At 50.7% G+C, this 14,906-nt stretch overlaps 1 protein-coding gene across 2 annotated transcripts in view; it reads left to right on the top strand.

Annotated features, from left to right (window-relative positions):
* The window catches only part of SH3PXD2B (SH3 and PX domains 2B), a 79,631-nt gene that overhangs the window by 7,960 nt on the left and 56,765 nt on the right, over positions 1-14,906 (top strand). For both annotated transcript variants that reach the window (XM_075509784.1, XM_075509783.1), the window contains exon 2: positions 5,176-5,256. In XM_075509784.1, the coding sequence (XP_075365899.1) occupies positions 5,176-5,256 (81 nt within the window). The remainder of the gene's footprint in view (positions 1-5,175; positions 5,257-14,906) is intronic.

The following is a 14,906-nucleotide window of genomic DNA, read 5'->3' as shown; positions in this document are numbered from 1 at the left end:
GTGAAGGACTCCAGAGTCCTCGGTCCCTTTGAGCGGTGGAAGTCACCGAGAGCCGTTGCTGTCTGCAGCACTGAGGCTATTTATCAGTCCCTGGAAAAATACTTATGGGGTCTGACAGCTCCCGGGGCTTATGCTTGCTACTTTGTTTCTTCAAGTGGGGGGGGGGATCTCTGGCAGCCCTTTCAGACAGAGATAATTTGCGCTGGCTTCTCGTCCCCTCTGTTCTCGTGCTCTGGTCCCTGTGACTCCGACCGCTCTGGATGTGCATCTGAGCTGGCTCCATCAGCCTCCCTGCTCTTCTGGTGATGCCTGACGTGAGCTCGCGCCCTGCCTGGGGTGCTGTCCTGCCCCGGAGGGATGTCCTGGATCTCCCTCCGGCGTTCACGCGCTGCGGGCTACCTGCGCGTTTCCCCCGGGGCTGCAGAGCCCTTGCTGCCATGCAAGCTGACTGGCAGCTCTCGTTGGCAGCTCTCGTTGACAGCTCTGTTACAGTTGGCCAGGTGCCATTTGCATTTCTTTTAGCAACCTGTCATTTGTTGACAGTTCCCTTATGAAGGTTTTCAGTCCCACTTTCCACTGGCCCATTCTCCCTCTGAGCTGCTTCTCCAGAGATGCTGGGTAGGGGAGAGCGGCGGCAGGGATGCCGCAGGGACCGAGCTCATGATGCCCTGCAGGGCGAGCTGCAAGATCCCCGGGGCCTTTTTTTCTGTCTTTATATTTCTGTTTAGGGCACTCGCTTTCTGTTTAGGGTGAACGTGACCAAGGAGAATCCTGGGCGATGGAGGTCCTGATGGTAAACTTCTCGATCGGTAATTGGTATGTGGCCAGTTACTTGTAATGTAGGGAGTCTGAGGAACCCAGGGAGTTTGGGAGCCAAATCCCCACGGTGTCTGTCAGAGTTCAGCCTTTTGCACCTGCAGGTTTCCATTTTCTGCGAAGGATCTGATCCGCTTCTGCCCTCCAAGGGACAGGAGCACAGGGAGCGTTCAGCATTAATGTGAAGTGCTCTGGCATTAAACAGCATCCACCTGCACCTCCGAAACTGTCCCAGGGCCTCTGCAGCCCCTGTGAAAAGCCCCCCGGGAGCAGCGGGCAGGTCTTGTTTCCTTGCTTTGGTCTTCACTGCAGCTCTGGCAAGGTTGTCCTGCTGGGAACTCCTCCTGCTCCATAACTCAGCTTGCTGCAGCGTGGGACTGCGGTTTCACAGCATGAGGGTGGGGGAGCTGGCGGCTGGGAGAGGAGTGATGGGGGCTGTGGATGTGTGTGTAGGGCTTTCTTAATCCTGAAAGCAGAATTTTGAGTGTATTTGAGTGACCCTGAAAGCTCTGTACCCCTCCTCTGTGTCTTGCTCTAGTAGGACAAATGCTGTGAGCTGTGTCTCAAGGATTTTGGAAGCACGGGCATGAATTTCAGCTATGCTCTCCTGACCTGTGGCTGAAATGAATCTAAGGAGGGTTTAGCCCCAGTGATTTCTTCCTGTTCCAAAGCCCTGCCTGGCCCGTTGCCTTCAGGCATCAGACCTAGCTGCGCGGTCTGACGTGACACGTGTGCAGCAACGTAGTCTGGAGCCAACATAGACTGGAGCGGAGCAAGGGATGGAGGCTCTCGGGCTGGGAGTGGGGCAGGGTAAGGCATCTTTTCCAGAGGGAGGGAGGGGAGCCACCAGTTCCTGGGTTTCACCAAGTCAGCTAGTTCCATCCACGGTGCAGACCCCGCCGCTGGCCTGGGAAGGGCTGTAAATATTTACATAGCTCTGCCTGTTGGTTTTGGCCATGGGCCCATCCCACGTGATGGGGTTGCAGAGCCCCCCTCCTGGATCTGGCCGCCTGCCCCCTCCCTGCCATCTGCTCGGCTCTCCCCACCCCTCAAGGAAACGGCAGAGCGGGATCTGAGCGGTGGCGGCAGCCCCCCCATTCCCAGCGGTGCTCCCCATGGGTGTGTGTCCCTGAGGCAGTGCCAGCTGCAGCCCCGGGAGATCCCCTCGCTCTTTCCATGGAAAGGGGCCTGCTGGTGGTTTCTCTGTGTTATTTCTTTGAAGGACCGTAGAAATCGGAGCTGGAGAAGACCCATGAAATAACTGTTTCCATATGCCCTCACCCACACAGCTGTGCTGGGAAAAAGCCTGTCCTTGGAGTAGCCTCTGCAGGACCAAGCGTTGTGAGAGTGGGTGATGGGGTGGCTCCTACTGGGACAAAACTGGGTTTGTTCAGGCTGCTGCTCCATGGTGGGTGCTCCTGGCAGGACACGGTGCAGTGCCAGGCCAGGAGGGAACCTTCAGACCAAGTGCAATGTTTTCAAAACTGTTTTGATGATTGAAAGTGTCTTCCAAAAGCATCTGAGAAAGGGTTGTGTGGGTGCTTGTGGTAGCTTGGTGCCTCATCATCTCCAATCCCTGTGAAAACCATCACTGGGTGGCCAACTGCACCATTCATCCCTTTCAAAATCTGCATGTTTGTTGTCAATTGAGGAGAGCACCAGAGTTATGCTTTCTGGTGTCTTTTTTGTCCCTAGGACAGCAGAGACTGGATTAGGTATTGGCAGAGACCAAGATCTGTGACAGTTTTGCACAACAGAATACCCCGGTGGGATGGGGCTGTCAGAGTGAAGGACAAGGGGTATTGACAAGGAGAGAGGAAGCCAGCTTTACTGAGACAGTGTTTTTATAGATACTGGGGAGCTCCCGTTCCTGTGGGCTTCCCCATTTTTTCTGCTTTCCACAAGTAGGTGAGGAGATATCCCCAGAGACCTTTCTGCTATTCAAATGGGATGTGCAAGAAACCGTTATCCAGACTCCAGGGAGATCTGCATTTCAGCAAAATAGGAGTGAGCTCATCGGTTGGGAGAAATCCTCCTTCCCTCAACTGCAGAGGGTATAATAAAGCATGGTGTGCCCTGAAATCTCATGGCTTTATTACCCTTAAGAGCTTTGAATTCATTTTGGCTTGAGCAAATCCACATCCTGATTAAAATCCCAGTCTAATAAGCTGTTGACTCCAAATAAAGGCAGGATAGGAATAAACAATGAAGAAAAGTTGGCTATTCCTCCCGCCCCAGTGGAAGGCTTTCTCCAGGCAGGCAGCCAGCAGTGATATAACCCCGTAAAGTGCTGTAGACTGGTAAGAAAGCTGGGATATCAGCTGAACTTCCAAGCAAAATGAGCTCATGCTGGCCTGCCGGCAAGTCCTGGGGTGAGGGTAAAGGCAGCTTGGATGCTTTCTTAGTGTCAAGTTAACGCTTAGTTTGCTGATGGTATGGTGGTGACTGTACGGATGCTGTCAGATACTTCAGAGGCCACGTCCTGCAACTTTACCGGTTTTCATTACAAACTGGGGTCAGCCAAGTTGTCCCTGACCTGTTGAGGTCCAGAAGCATGTTCTTGAATCGGTATTGTGCCTGACCCCATGCAGAGTACTTGTCAAGCCACGTTTGGTGATAAGCAAGCACAGTGTCTGGGCCTCCCTTGTAGCAAATCGTGGTCCATCCAGGTCTCCACAGCTGCTACAGATGCTGTCTTGCAGGAGCCCTCTGTCTTCCTTGTGTTAATATGCAGAAAGCACAGGTCCTTCAGCTCAAAAAAAGAACTTGTGAATGAAAGGAGCGGATTGTGTTTAGCTGAATAAGGCCTGTGAGGTGATGCCGAGCGATTTGGATTTTGTCTGGGAGAGGGTGGTGGTGCCTGTGACACCCAGCCAGCTCACTGCAAGTCAGCAAAGCAGTCGCAGCTGTGTTTGGGCTGATCATCTGGTTAAAGAAAAGTGGTCATTGAATTGCTGGGTTGAAAGTACCTGGGTTGAAGTTCTTTATTTTAGCAGTAAGAACTTGCTTCATCTTGCTGCCTCTTTTCCCATCTTTAATTTGGAAGTGATTCCACTGGGAAGAGTTTGTGGTTCCTCAGGATTCTCCTCACCTTGGTGTAGGTCATGCTGCATCAGCCCTCTGAGTGGCAGAGTGACCTTTCGATTAGATTTTTAGTACAGCATTTGAGTAGGTTTGAGCTCAAATTATTTGATGTTGTGCTATTCATTTGAGTCTCCTGGTGTTTGAGTTTGGATATTGGGCTGGGATGTTGGTCACATTCCAGCATCTGGATAAATGTGCATCTCTGTGGGAAACCTAGTGAAACTCTTAAGGGATTCTGTTTTAAATACCAAAACATCAGCATCCTAAGAGCCTTCACGCTCCATTGTGTTAACTGGAGTTCTAGCAGGTCCGTTCATCTCAGCTTCTGAATGTTTTGTTCCTGCTTCAGTGAATTGATACTTGAATTTGTGGTGGAAATAAGCAGGACATGAAAGTTAGAAGAAGAAATGAACATGCCCTTGTTCTGCTTAGTCAATCTGTTATCAATTAGTGAAGGCTGAGATTTGCATCACTTGAGTGTTACGCTGGCATCTCATCAAGGGTCATCTTCGGTTTCCGCAAGCAAAAAGCGAGGACGTTAGTTAAGTAATTGCCCAATTCTGTTATTTACTTGTTGTCTTTCATAGAAGAATAAAAAAACTGAGTTGGGTGGGTTTTTTTTGCATTCATCACCAGTAAAAGCCTGGTCATATGGTCTGTGAATAACCTGCAATTACTAGGATTGTTTGTGTAGCATTTTAAGGAACAGGAGGGTAATTTGCACCCCAGCAAATTTAAGTAAACAAAACCTCAGAGCTGCTTCTGGAAGAACAGGTGGAGTTTCGAACCTTGTGGGTTTGAGTTCTTGCAAGCCCCAGCCCCGGGACCCAGGCTGGCGGTGGTGCGTGGTGTGGCACACTGCGGGCTGCAGTTTTGGGATCTCGACATCAAACTTGATGCTGCAGCCATAGACGGGATGGTCAAGGCATAGTTATTAACTCATGTGTCTGTGTCTGGAGAGCCTTTAACTGTGTTCACATAGAAGAGCCCTTTCACATTCAATGTATGCTCCTATTTAGGGATAGTGAGCTGTCTTAGTTCACAACTATCAATAAGCATTTAGTAGACAGTTAAGTTGTTGCAGCAGTGGAGCTTAATAATTTAATCTTACATATCTTCTAGTATTGCTGAAATGACTTTAAGGGGTCCCATGAACTTCCCTGATTGATGCCCAGCTGTGGGGGCTGCATTGGCAGCTTTAGCAGCATTTGGGTTGTGCTGCAGGTTGTTGGGTCACTCCTCTCTGATTTTTTTTTTTTCCTCTGTTCCCTACAGGTGTACATTATCAAAGTCACCTGGTCCAATGGGTCCACAGAAGTCATATACCGACGGTACAGCAAGTTCTTTGACCTGCAGGTAAGCATTTCGCCAGTTCTTGGGTTTTTGACTTCGGAGGGTCGAAAGCTGTGGTCAGTTGAGAAGGGTTGTTTCTGCCTTATGCAAAGCATGCCTTTTGTAATCTACCGTAAAATGTTTTCATCTGAGGAAACTTAAACACAAATCCTTGAAAAAGGCAAGACCAAGGCAAAAGCTGGACTCTTCACTCCAGTGCTTCTTGCGTGTTGGTGGGGACAGCCTGGGGCTTTTGCATGTCCCAGTGTTAAAGTTCTGCTGTCTGGACTAAATGCACGCAGGGCTGCATAGGTGTGTTTGAATTCCTGCAACAGAAATCTGTGCAAGTGGTGGGGTTTTTGTTGGGGTTTTTTGTTTGCTTGGGGGGGGGGGGGGGGGATTTTGTTAAAGTTAGGCCCAAATTTCATTCCTGCGGAGCTATCACAGCAAAACAAAACAGGGCTGCTGCTGAAAAGCGCCGATTCCTGGGTCTGTGTCCCGCTGGCTGGTGTTTTGGGGAGCAGGCAGTGGGGAAATGCCCACTGCCCGGTGCGGTGCGCTGCCAGCCCGGAGGGCAGCTGACAGCAGCTGCTTTAGCAATTACCTCCTGGCGCAGGGGAGAGCTGGGAGGGAGGAGGCTGGAAAGGCAATTGGGACAGGCTGGCTTGCAGAAAACCGAAGCTGGTGTTCTGGGCGAGTAGGCAAAGGGTGTTTTCCACCCCCTCCTTGGTGGAGATGAGCCAAGGGGTCTGGCTGAGCGTTATGAGCCAAAACACAAACTGAGCTGCTGGAACAGGCTCTGTGCAGATGAGAAAGGAAAATGCATGAAGTGATCTATGGACCAGCAGCAGCTGCCAGAAGAGTCACTGGCATGTCCCTCCTGGCCTGCGTGCAGGACCGGGAGAGGAGCTGGGCACCCTCTGCTTCCAGCGACCCGCTCATGTGAACTTGAGCAACGCTATATGCTTTATTTGAAAGGATGCTGTCGTTGCCCGGGAATGAAGATGTCTTTCCTGAAATCGCTGCATCCAGACACAAATACGCTGCTAAAATTACAGCGCATCTGGGCCTGGCCAGCGAAGCCAGCCCATGGGAATCCAGATGGCTTTCCCAGGTTCAGCTGGTCAGCTGGCTTCAGGTCAGCCTGTGAAGCATGGGATTGTGCGAGACGGCTGCTCGCGTCGATGGTGCCCTGTCCCCTGCCTGAACAGGCACCTTCTGCAGAGCCGTGAACGTGGCCATGAGGGTGACCACGTTGAGGAAGCCCCGACCAGCCAGCTTTGGCAAGACCCCGAGTGTCCTCACCCTGCCCCATGCTGCTGTCCCGCAGCATCGTGCCGGGCAAGGTAAGGTAGGGTGGCATGGGCAGCTGCTGGTGCAGGCAGGGGTTAAGCTGTGTGCAGTTGCTTGTGTAACCAAGGAAATATTAAAGTAAATAAACAGGGAACAGCTGTTGGGCAGCAGCCAGGGCTGGAAGGAAATGGAGCTCAGCGCTTCCTTCTCCACAGCATCTCATCTTCACTGGTGCTCCAAGGTGGTGGCCAAGCTCACACCATCGTTTGCTGCAAGGGGGGCACAGTCTTTTGGGGTTTATATGTGATAAACCGGTGCCTCCAGCTGTGCTGTTTCCCTGAGCTGCCTTGCTCCTTGTGGGGAAGGACATGTAGGCAAATAGTGGCTGTCCTTCCTCTCTTCCTCCCCTTCCATCTTGGCTGGAGCTGTGCACGCTCCTAGATGGAAAGTATTGTCACTGGAGGCTGTCTGGAGCCAGAGGCTCAAACTGGCTCTGCAAAATACCCTGGAGCACCTTTAGAAGCAGAGGTGCTTTATATATATATATTATGGTGCAGATGGGAAAGTTTAAAGCAAACATCTCCCCCCTTCCCTGTTCCCCGCAGCTTTTTCTTTTTTTAAAAAAAAAAAAAAGTAACCACTCTTTTTTGGCTCTGTTGAAAGAATGAATGAAATTGTGGTTTTTCCCTTCCTTCCCCCTTATCGCACATGCTTCCTGGTGTCCTTATTTTAAACTTGTGGTGCAGTACAGTGGAAATTGGACTGAAAGGCGAGGAGTGAAACAGATCTTCTTAGCACAGTGGAAAAAAATGCTCTAGGTAGGCTTGGTAGCACTGACTGTTGCCGTTGCTGGAGGCCTTTATTATATGACTGTTGGATGATTCTATGCCAGTTTTAGCTCTTTAGGCAGAAATTTTCCATGCTGGAAATTATTCATGCTTCCAGTTATTAAAAAAACCAAAAAAAACCCAAACCAAAAAAACCAAATCACAAAATAACTGATTGGCTAAAATGGTTCAGCTGCTTCTAAAAACATAGTAAGAGAGGAATATTTTTCCTGGGACCAGTTCTGATGATCTTTTTGATGCGTTGGAGGAAGAATTGGAAACTTGAGTCGCAGGTGATCCCTGTGTCAAGAATCTGTCTGTCATGTTATCCAGTGAAAATCCATCCACATTTACTCATACTTATGGCCTCGAGCAATCACAGTACATGCATGTTTGGGTAGAGATATTTGTTAATTTAATATCTATGTTCCCAGTGATTCTGGCTGCACTTTCCATGTTCCTGCCAGAAGCTGAGCAGGGTTTTGTTTTTTCAATAGCAGCTCTGGCCACATTCAGGTGAAGGTTGGTGCAACCTCTTTTGCTGTCAGTGTCCCTCCTGCTAAGCCTGGGCAGGAGGACGAGGAAGCCATTTGATCCAAGTAGGAGAGAGGAGAAGAACTTCTTGGGGCAGGCATGAGGGCTGGTGGGGGCTGACTCCCGGGCTGACGTGATGCTGCAGTTTAGAGCAGCCCAGGCACAGTTGTGTGAGTGGTTGGGGATTTTCTCCTGATATTCCCTGTGGGGCCACAGCCGAATTGCTTGTCACCTTCCATTGTGGCCAAACAATTATTTTAGGAGTAGGGCCAAGTAAAACACATGTACGCTTACTACTGACAGCCTCGCCGGCCAGCCTGCTCCCACTGCAACCGGAGGGCAAAGTGTCCTTCCCTCCCCAGCCAGGCAGGAACGACACTCAAAACACAAACCGCCAGCTCAGCTGAAACAGGGGTGAAGCCTGGAGTTTGCCCAGTGCTGGTCTCTTCCTCTGTCTGGATGCAGAGATTATCAGACCAGCTGCATTCTCTGTACTGGAATGGGGAAAGTCAAAAGCCACCTTGCTGGTCGCAGTAATGCTGCAGGCTGTGCTGTTACCAGCTGGGAGCGTTCAAGGTTTTGTCTGAATACTGTGAACTTCCAGAGCATTTCCCTTTGGCTGTCATTGATACCCGAGGCTGGCCCTCTTCTGCAAAAGTGCTGGTTTACATCTCATCGCTGTAGCGGCCTTTCCAAGCACCACCCTGTTTTTCTCTTCCAAGTGTGGCAAGACCTCCTCTTTCCGCCTAATTACCTGTTTCCATTCCGTTGACCACACCATGGGCCATCCGCTGTCACACAGGAGATTGTCATCTCCTCTCTAAGGGCTGGTGATCAGTGCTCGTTCTGCAATTCATCTGGTGTGTTTCCCACCCAGCACGAGGCACAGGCCGCTTCCTCCTGGTCCCAGTCTAGCGTTTGAGCAGATGAAGCGGTGTCCCTCATCCCTTGGGAAGTGCGCAGGTCATACTCATTCCTGCTCTGGGGACATCACAGGAAGGCTCGGCGTACCACGCCAGGTGGTGAAATTGGGAAAGGAATGCTTAAGCCAAGGATACCTCCACCTCCTATACACTCCTCCTTGCAGGGGGAAACTTCCAGCGACCTTGGCAGTGCTCAGCAGCATTTTTGCTGGGTAGATGCTCTGTGCTCAGATTCCTACCATCTCTCCTCCTTGCTTTCTCCATAAATGTTTTCCGTCACACGGCAATTTACAGAAGAGCAACTTTTTAGGGATTAAAAAACAAACCCTAGATGAAACTGTAATTCTAACATTTGAAACCTTAGGTAGCTGTATGATTTGTAGTAAATTTGTAACTACAAATATTAAACTCAGTTTTGCATGAATCTCTTGGCTGGAGGAATAATTTCCTTCGAATAGGATTGAGGCTCTTCCGTAACACTCAGTATGCCAGATGTGAGCTAGTGGGAGCAGTTGGATGCTGTTCCTAAGAAATAAAGGCAATAAGATTGATGCTTGCAAGGATGCCAGCTGTTCTGGACACTAATTGGGGCTGGCAGGTATGCTGGAAATGTTAGCTGGCATGGAAGTTGGTAATCAGATATGCGAGTGGCTGTCTCCAGTGGACAGAGATAGACGATCGGGGTCTTGCATGCCTGAGAGACGCTTCCAGCCCTGCTGGCAGGGGAAGAGCCGTGCAGCGACTGCAGGGCTCCATTGGATCACGTTGGATGCATCACTTGGGAGGAGGTTAACAAGTCTCTTGGAAAGATCCTCTTGAGACCATTGGCTGTAAGGAGTGACACTGTTGGTTAGAGAACAGATACTGGCTTGTATTTTGTGTTTTTTATGGAAACCCCCAAAAATAAACATTTTTTCCCCACTCTGTAATTATGAGCTCATCCGCCACGATGGTAGTGGTTTCAAGTCTTCATGTGACCAAGAGCCACTGTTGTCTTGCTGTGCTCCTAAAATGTCCTTAACGCAAACCTGACCCTTTTACACCTTTCCCGCTATTACAAGACCCCCGTGCTTTCCCTGGGCAGAAGCCCTGCTCCATGTCCTCCTCTGCCTTTTGGCTGCAGCCACCCTCTCCTCGACCAGGAGTCTTTGCCTGGCTCTTTTCAGTCCTGTCTTGTTTTGTGTCCTGGACAGCAAGGCTTGCGTCCCCGCAGTTGGGAGCGGATCTGATCGGTCATGAAGTGAGCTGCTTGAGAGCTGTGATGGAGCCGGGTTTCAGACCTCCCCCTTGGAGCAGGCTTTGCCATTCATGCCGTGTCCTGCCTTCTCATCACCAAAGCAGTAGCTTCTCCTCTGGCAGGCAGCTGTAAGCCCTTAAAAATCAAACTGCCATTGAGGGGTGCCCTCCTTGGGGACAGGTTACCCCAGGGCTTTTCCCCTTGCAGTCAGAAACCTTTCCTTCAGTCCTTGTCCCAGCTGAAGGCCGTAGGAGAGGGTGATGCTGCGTGGCTGCTCTTCTGCACAGAGGTTTAATTTTGAGCCAAGGGATGGAGATGTGACATAGGCTGGAGTAAGCGTGCTTGCTGCACGATTCAGAGACAGGAGAATTGAGAATTTTAAGCAACCTTAAAAATGGCTCTGGCTCTCTCCCCCACTCTTTTCTGTATGCACATTGAGTGTGTTTCCCAGTCCTCTCATTTGTCCACATGTTTAACAAATCCTTCAGGTTCTTAGCTGGAAACTTTCAGCTTTGACCCACCTGGAGCGATGTCATCTTGGAGAGAGTTCTGCAGCCGTCAGGCCAACAGCTTTGTGTGTAACACAAAAAAAAATAGGCTGTTGAAGTGGTGCCTACTTTTATGAGAAAATTGGCAAAAGGCAGTGGTCTGTGCATGTTGTCTCAACGTGGAAGACGGATTAGCCCTTCTGGAGGGGGTTCTTCACGTGTTGTGTACGTGCAGCCGCCAGGCAAAGACGGGGAGGGGGGGAAAAGTCAGTATATAAAAGTTAGTAATTCATTTATTCAGTAATTCAAAGTTAGTAATTCAGACTGTTTTTAAATAAAACGCTACATTAAAACGGGCTCAGAAGACACTAGCTGGCACACAGAGAAGAATTGTTCTCCTCAGCCTGTTTCAGGCAGTTGGACTCTTGAAAAATTAAAATGAGCCTCATGTGTTGCTTCCAGTACTGCAAGCCCTGTGCTCGCCTTCCTCTGCCTGCACTCCTCCTCTGCTCTTTAAGCTGGGCTCCTGGCAGGGCACATTGTTCACAAAGGTGAAACAAGTGTTATCTTAATTCTCCAGATGTGGAAAGCAAGGGGTAGGCGTGCCGAGTAATGTCCCCCAAGCAGCACAAGACTCCTTCAGGTGGGAACGCAAGCGGAGGCACCACTTGGATTTCACCCCTCTTCTGGGTCACGCCTGCTCCTGGCAGCCTCTGTGATGAAAAAGCCCTAAGGCAGCTCGACTGCTGGGGCTGCAGGAGATGGATGTCTTTTTGTGTCCAGGGATTGTAAACAGGGCTCTTTCGATAGCTATTTCGTAACAGGAATCTTATTTCAACACTTTGGGGATTTCTTTTTTCTCCAGGGTTTATGGAGTTCAGCAAAATTCTGCACAGTTGCGTGTGCAATGTACTTCGTGGTTTCACCCCGCCACAAAAATAAATGACCAGGATCTCGCTTTTAGACAGCTGGATCATGAAAGACAGGCCCTTGCGTGACCAAGGACAAGAAAAAACCCACAGCTTCCTATGGTGAGGTTCCTGCTACAAAGCACCAGCGTCTATTTTTTTCCTCTGTGCCCAGACTGCACTGAGAGCCGTGAGCTCAAGCACCATATGCAGAAATACAGAAATAGTGAATTGCTGTAATTGAACTTGAGAGAAGAAGAAACACTTTCCATTAAATAAGGACTACCTCTGTCTGTAGAAGAAACAGCCAGTATTTTTCCAGCAGTGCATAAAAGATCTTCATCATTCTCCTCTCTCCTTCCACAAAGAACATGTACAGTCCAATGCACTTCAGCCTAGTTAAAAGTTGGCTTCTTAATTTTTTCTCTCTCCAAATGTCTCCCATTTATAGCTTTCCAGCATTTGGCAGCCGTGAGCCAGCGCATTCCCGTGCGTGCTAGCGCCAGGGCAGGTCAGTGGAGTTATAATGGCTCTAGCTGGCACCCTGACTAGCTGCCGCGTTCTGCGCCTGGCAGCCGAGCGGGGCTGCGAGCTGCTGAAAGCCGTGCCTGCCTCTGGGAAACGGCAGCCCATCCTCCCTGAGAGCCGGTGTTGGATGAAAGTTCCCAGGGCCAGCGTACACCTGGGGCGAGCATGGTGGCACCGGGCAGCGCGTGTCTGCGGCGGAAATAATTTTCAATTCTTGTAGCTAAAGCCCTTCTCGAGCAGCTGCTGGGAACAGCACGCAATTTTTGGTTTATTCCAAGCTGGTGGCCAGCATTTGCCCTTTCCTTTTGCTCCGAGCGTGCAGCTCCATAGGCTGTGTCTGCACCCTCGCCAGGTTTCTGCAATCCTCCCGAGCAATTTTGCTTCTTGCTGGTTTGCTGTGAGCCCCGAGGGCTCCCGCTCACCTCCTGGCTCTCACCTCTGCCTGCTCCCATCAGATGGTCCCTTCTTGTTCCCAGGCTCATCGCCTGGTGCTGCTGTGGTGGCCCCATGGTGAAGGAGGGCTGGCTCCTGGGCCCGTGCTCTGTTCATTCATCGCTGTTGGCACCCCTGGTCTCCTCCCCTCTGGAAAGCTGGCAGAGCAGCGGAGGAGACAGCGTGCACAGCCTTGGCTTCCCTGCCCTAGGGGAAGTGTGTCCCACACAAAACATCGCTTGGTGGGTGCGATCCGAGGGGAGCCGGTGCCGAGTGTAACCTGTGGAGGGGGGAGGCAGAAAGATGGGGAGGTTAAAACAGTTTCAGCTCCTTGGGGACAGAGCTAAGATCTCTTGCTGGCAATCCAGTATGGTTCTATTCGGTGAGGCTTTTGGTAATGTGGTGTTTATGAGTTGTCCTGTAACATGAGACAAGGGGTTACACCCCTCTCCCTGTCTCAGGGGTGAGCTAAGGCCCTTCCACTCCCCAGCTACTTAATAAAAAAGCCCTGGAAATTCAGCTGCCCCATTCCTGGGAGGGCTGAGCAGGATCCGCAGGAGGGCAGGAGCTCACTGGTGGCCCCTCTCCTGCTGCTGCCCATGGGGTCGGTCCCTGGGGAGGTGCGCAGGGCCCGCTGCGGGTGCCTGCCTGGAGCTGGCTGTGGCCAAGGGTTTTGATGAGGTTTGCATGGGTCTGGGCTGATGCAAGCCCCAGCATCTCCGCCATGCTTTTAATCAATGTAATGCAGCTCAGTTTTGTGGTGGAACGACCTGCAATTTATATCGTGCAGCAGCAGCAGCAGCTCTGGATCTGAAACAAGTCCGTTCCAAGCTGACTGATGCTGCCTGGGGAGGAGCTGAGGATTGATAGCAGTAAATCAGTGCAAAGGAGTCTGTGTCTCAGAGTGCTGGATTTTCAGTAAAACGTCCAGGACCCATTTGCATCACTAAATCCGTACGCTATAGTACTGACCATAGCATGTGCCACGCACATATTGTGGTCATCTAAGAAGTAGAAGCATCTGCAGTTTTATGGTGAGTGGGAGATGGAAATAAGAGCTGGGAGAGACAGAGATGGTGATTCTGGGCTTGTCCTGCCCTTGCAGAGGGAGGTGATAAAGCTGAAGGGACGATGTGTTTCTCTGCGGTCTTGATTTCTCACTTCTTTTCTGTGCCTTTCATTCGATTACATCAGGCTGTCGCAGGTCTACCATGGTGCTGTAAATCACCGCTCCTGCGCTGGCTGTGGAAAGCGCTTTCGGTGAAGGACGTCTTTCAGTCTTGGAGTCCCCTTGTGAAGCGAGGTCAGGACCTCTGCAATGGGGTCTCGGTGGGCCTGGGGACAAGTGAAGAATTTAACGGCCTGCTCTCCCTTCCCAGCGCTCTGCTCCATCTGAGAAGTGATGCTCCTTTCCTCTTACTTTCCTTGCATGTTTTTTTTTCCCTTCTTATATATGCTCTCTGCCCTGAGGCTTGCCTGGCTCCTTGTTCCCACCCCTGGGATCCAGCACAGACTTTTCCTGGACATCCTGAGGGAGGGATGAGGAAGGCAGGTCAGTGCCAGCTGCCGCAAGGCTGCTCTGTTGGCTGGACTAGGGGAGACCTCGCAGGGAGAGAAGGATGGGTGTGCAGGATCTGCCCTTCCTCCGTGATTCACGCCTTCCAGCCAGCCAGCAGCGGGGAGGGGGACCTAGTTAACCAGAAAATGGAGAGGGGAAAACATGACATGGTGCCAGCGGGTGGATGCTGTAGGGCTCTGGCAGCCAGCCCGTCCCCTCCGTGGTGCCGTGGCGACTGTGGTTTTCCTGCCAGCGGCTGAGGCTTCGCTTCTCCACCGCTGCGGGGGTGTTGCAGTGCTGCTGGATGCATGGCACCCCTTCTGCTTGTCTTCCCATCGCCTCGGGGCTCCCACACAGCCCTGGGCTGCGGGATGCTGCTCTACACCTTGTTTTACGGTAACTTTTATATTCTGGTGTTATCTAGGATTGCAATGCGAGCAATAACCTACGTGAAAAATGGTCTCCCTTGTGATCTGGCGGCATGAGGAGAGCTAGCGTTTTCTCTGTCTTAATTCCACCTCCCTGAGCCTTTCTGCCTTACTGGAACCATATCTTGAGGCCGTTGCAATGGGGGTGAGTCACTGAGCAGTGAATTACAAATTATGTTTATGGCTGTCTTTACCTGGCAGGGTGGAAATTAGATCTTGGAGATTAGGTTTGGGAGGTGTAATTAAGGTTGGTGGATTTATTGTTTTAATACTGCCTTTGATAGAATATTTAGGGTTTGGGCAAGAAAAAGCTTTCATTCGAATGCCATTTTTCAGTGCTGGTACCATATTAAATTAGCCAAACCAGGTATATTTTAATACACAAGGTCCTGTTGTGCACCTTAGGGAGAATTCCTTGCACTCCCATTTTCCTCTGCAAGCTCAGCTTGCTGATCATTTACCATCAACCGTGGTCTGGCACTTGACCTTTTCGGAGAGGAAGAAGATATTTGGTTGTA

This window comes from Mycteria americana, chromosome 8 (assembly GCF_035582795.1).
Source record: "Mycteria americana isolate JAX WOST 10 ecotype Jacksonville Zoo and Gardens chromosome 8, USCA_MyAme_1.0, whole genome shotgun sequence".
Classification (NCBI taxonomy): Eukaryota; Metazoa; Chordata; class Aves; order Ciconiiformes; family Ciconiidae; genus Mycteria; species Mycteria americana.
The sequence above is the reverse complement of the archived record's forward strand: the minus strand, read 5'-3'. Positions and strand labels throughout refer to the sequence as shown.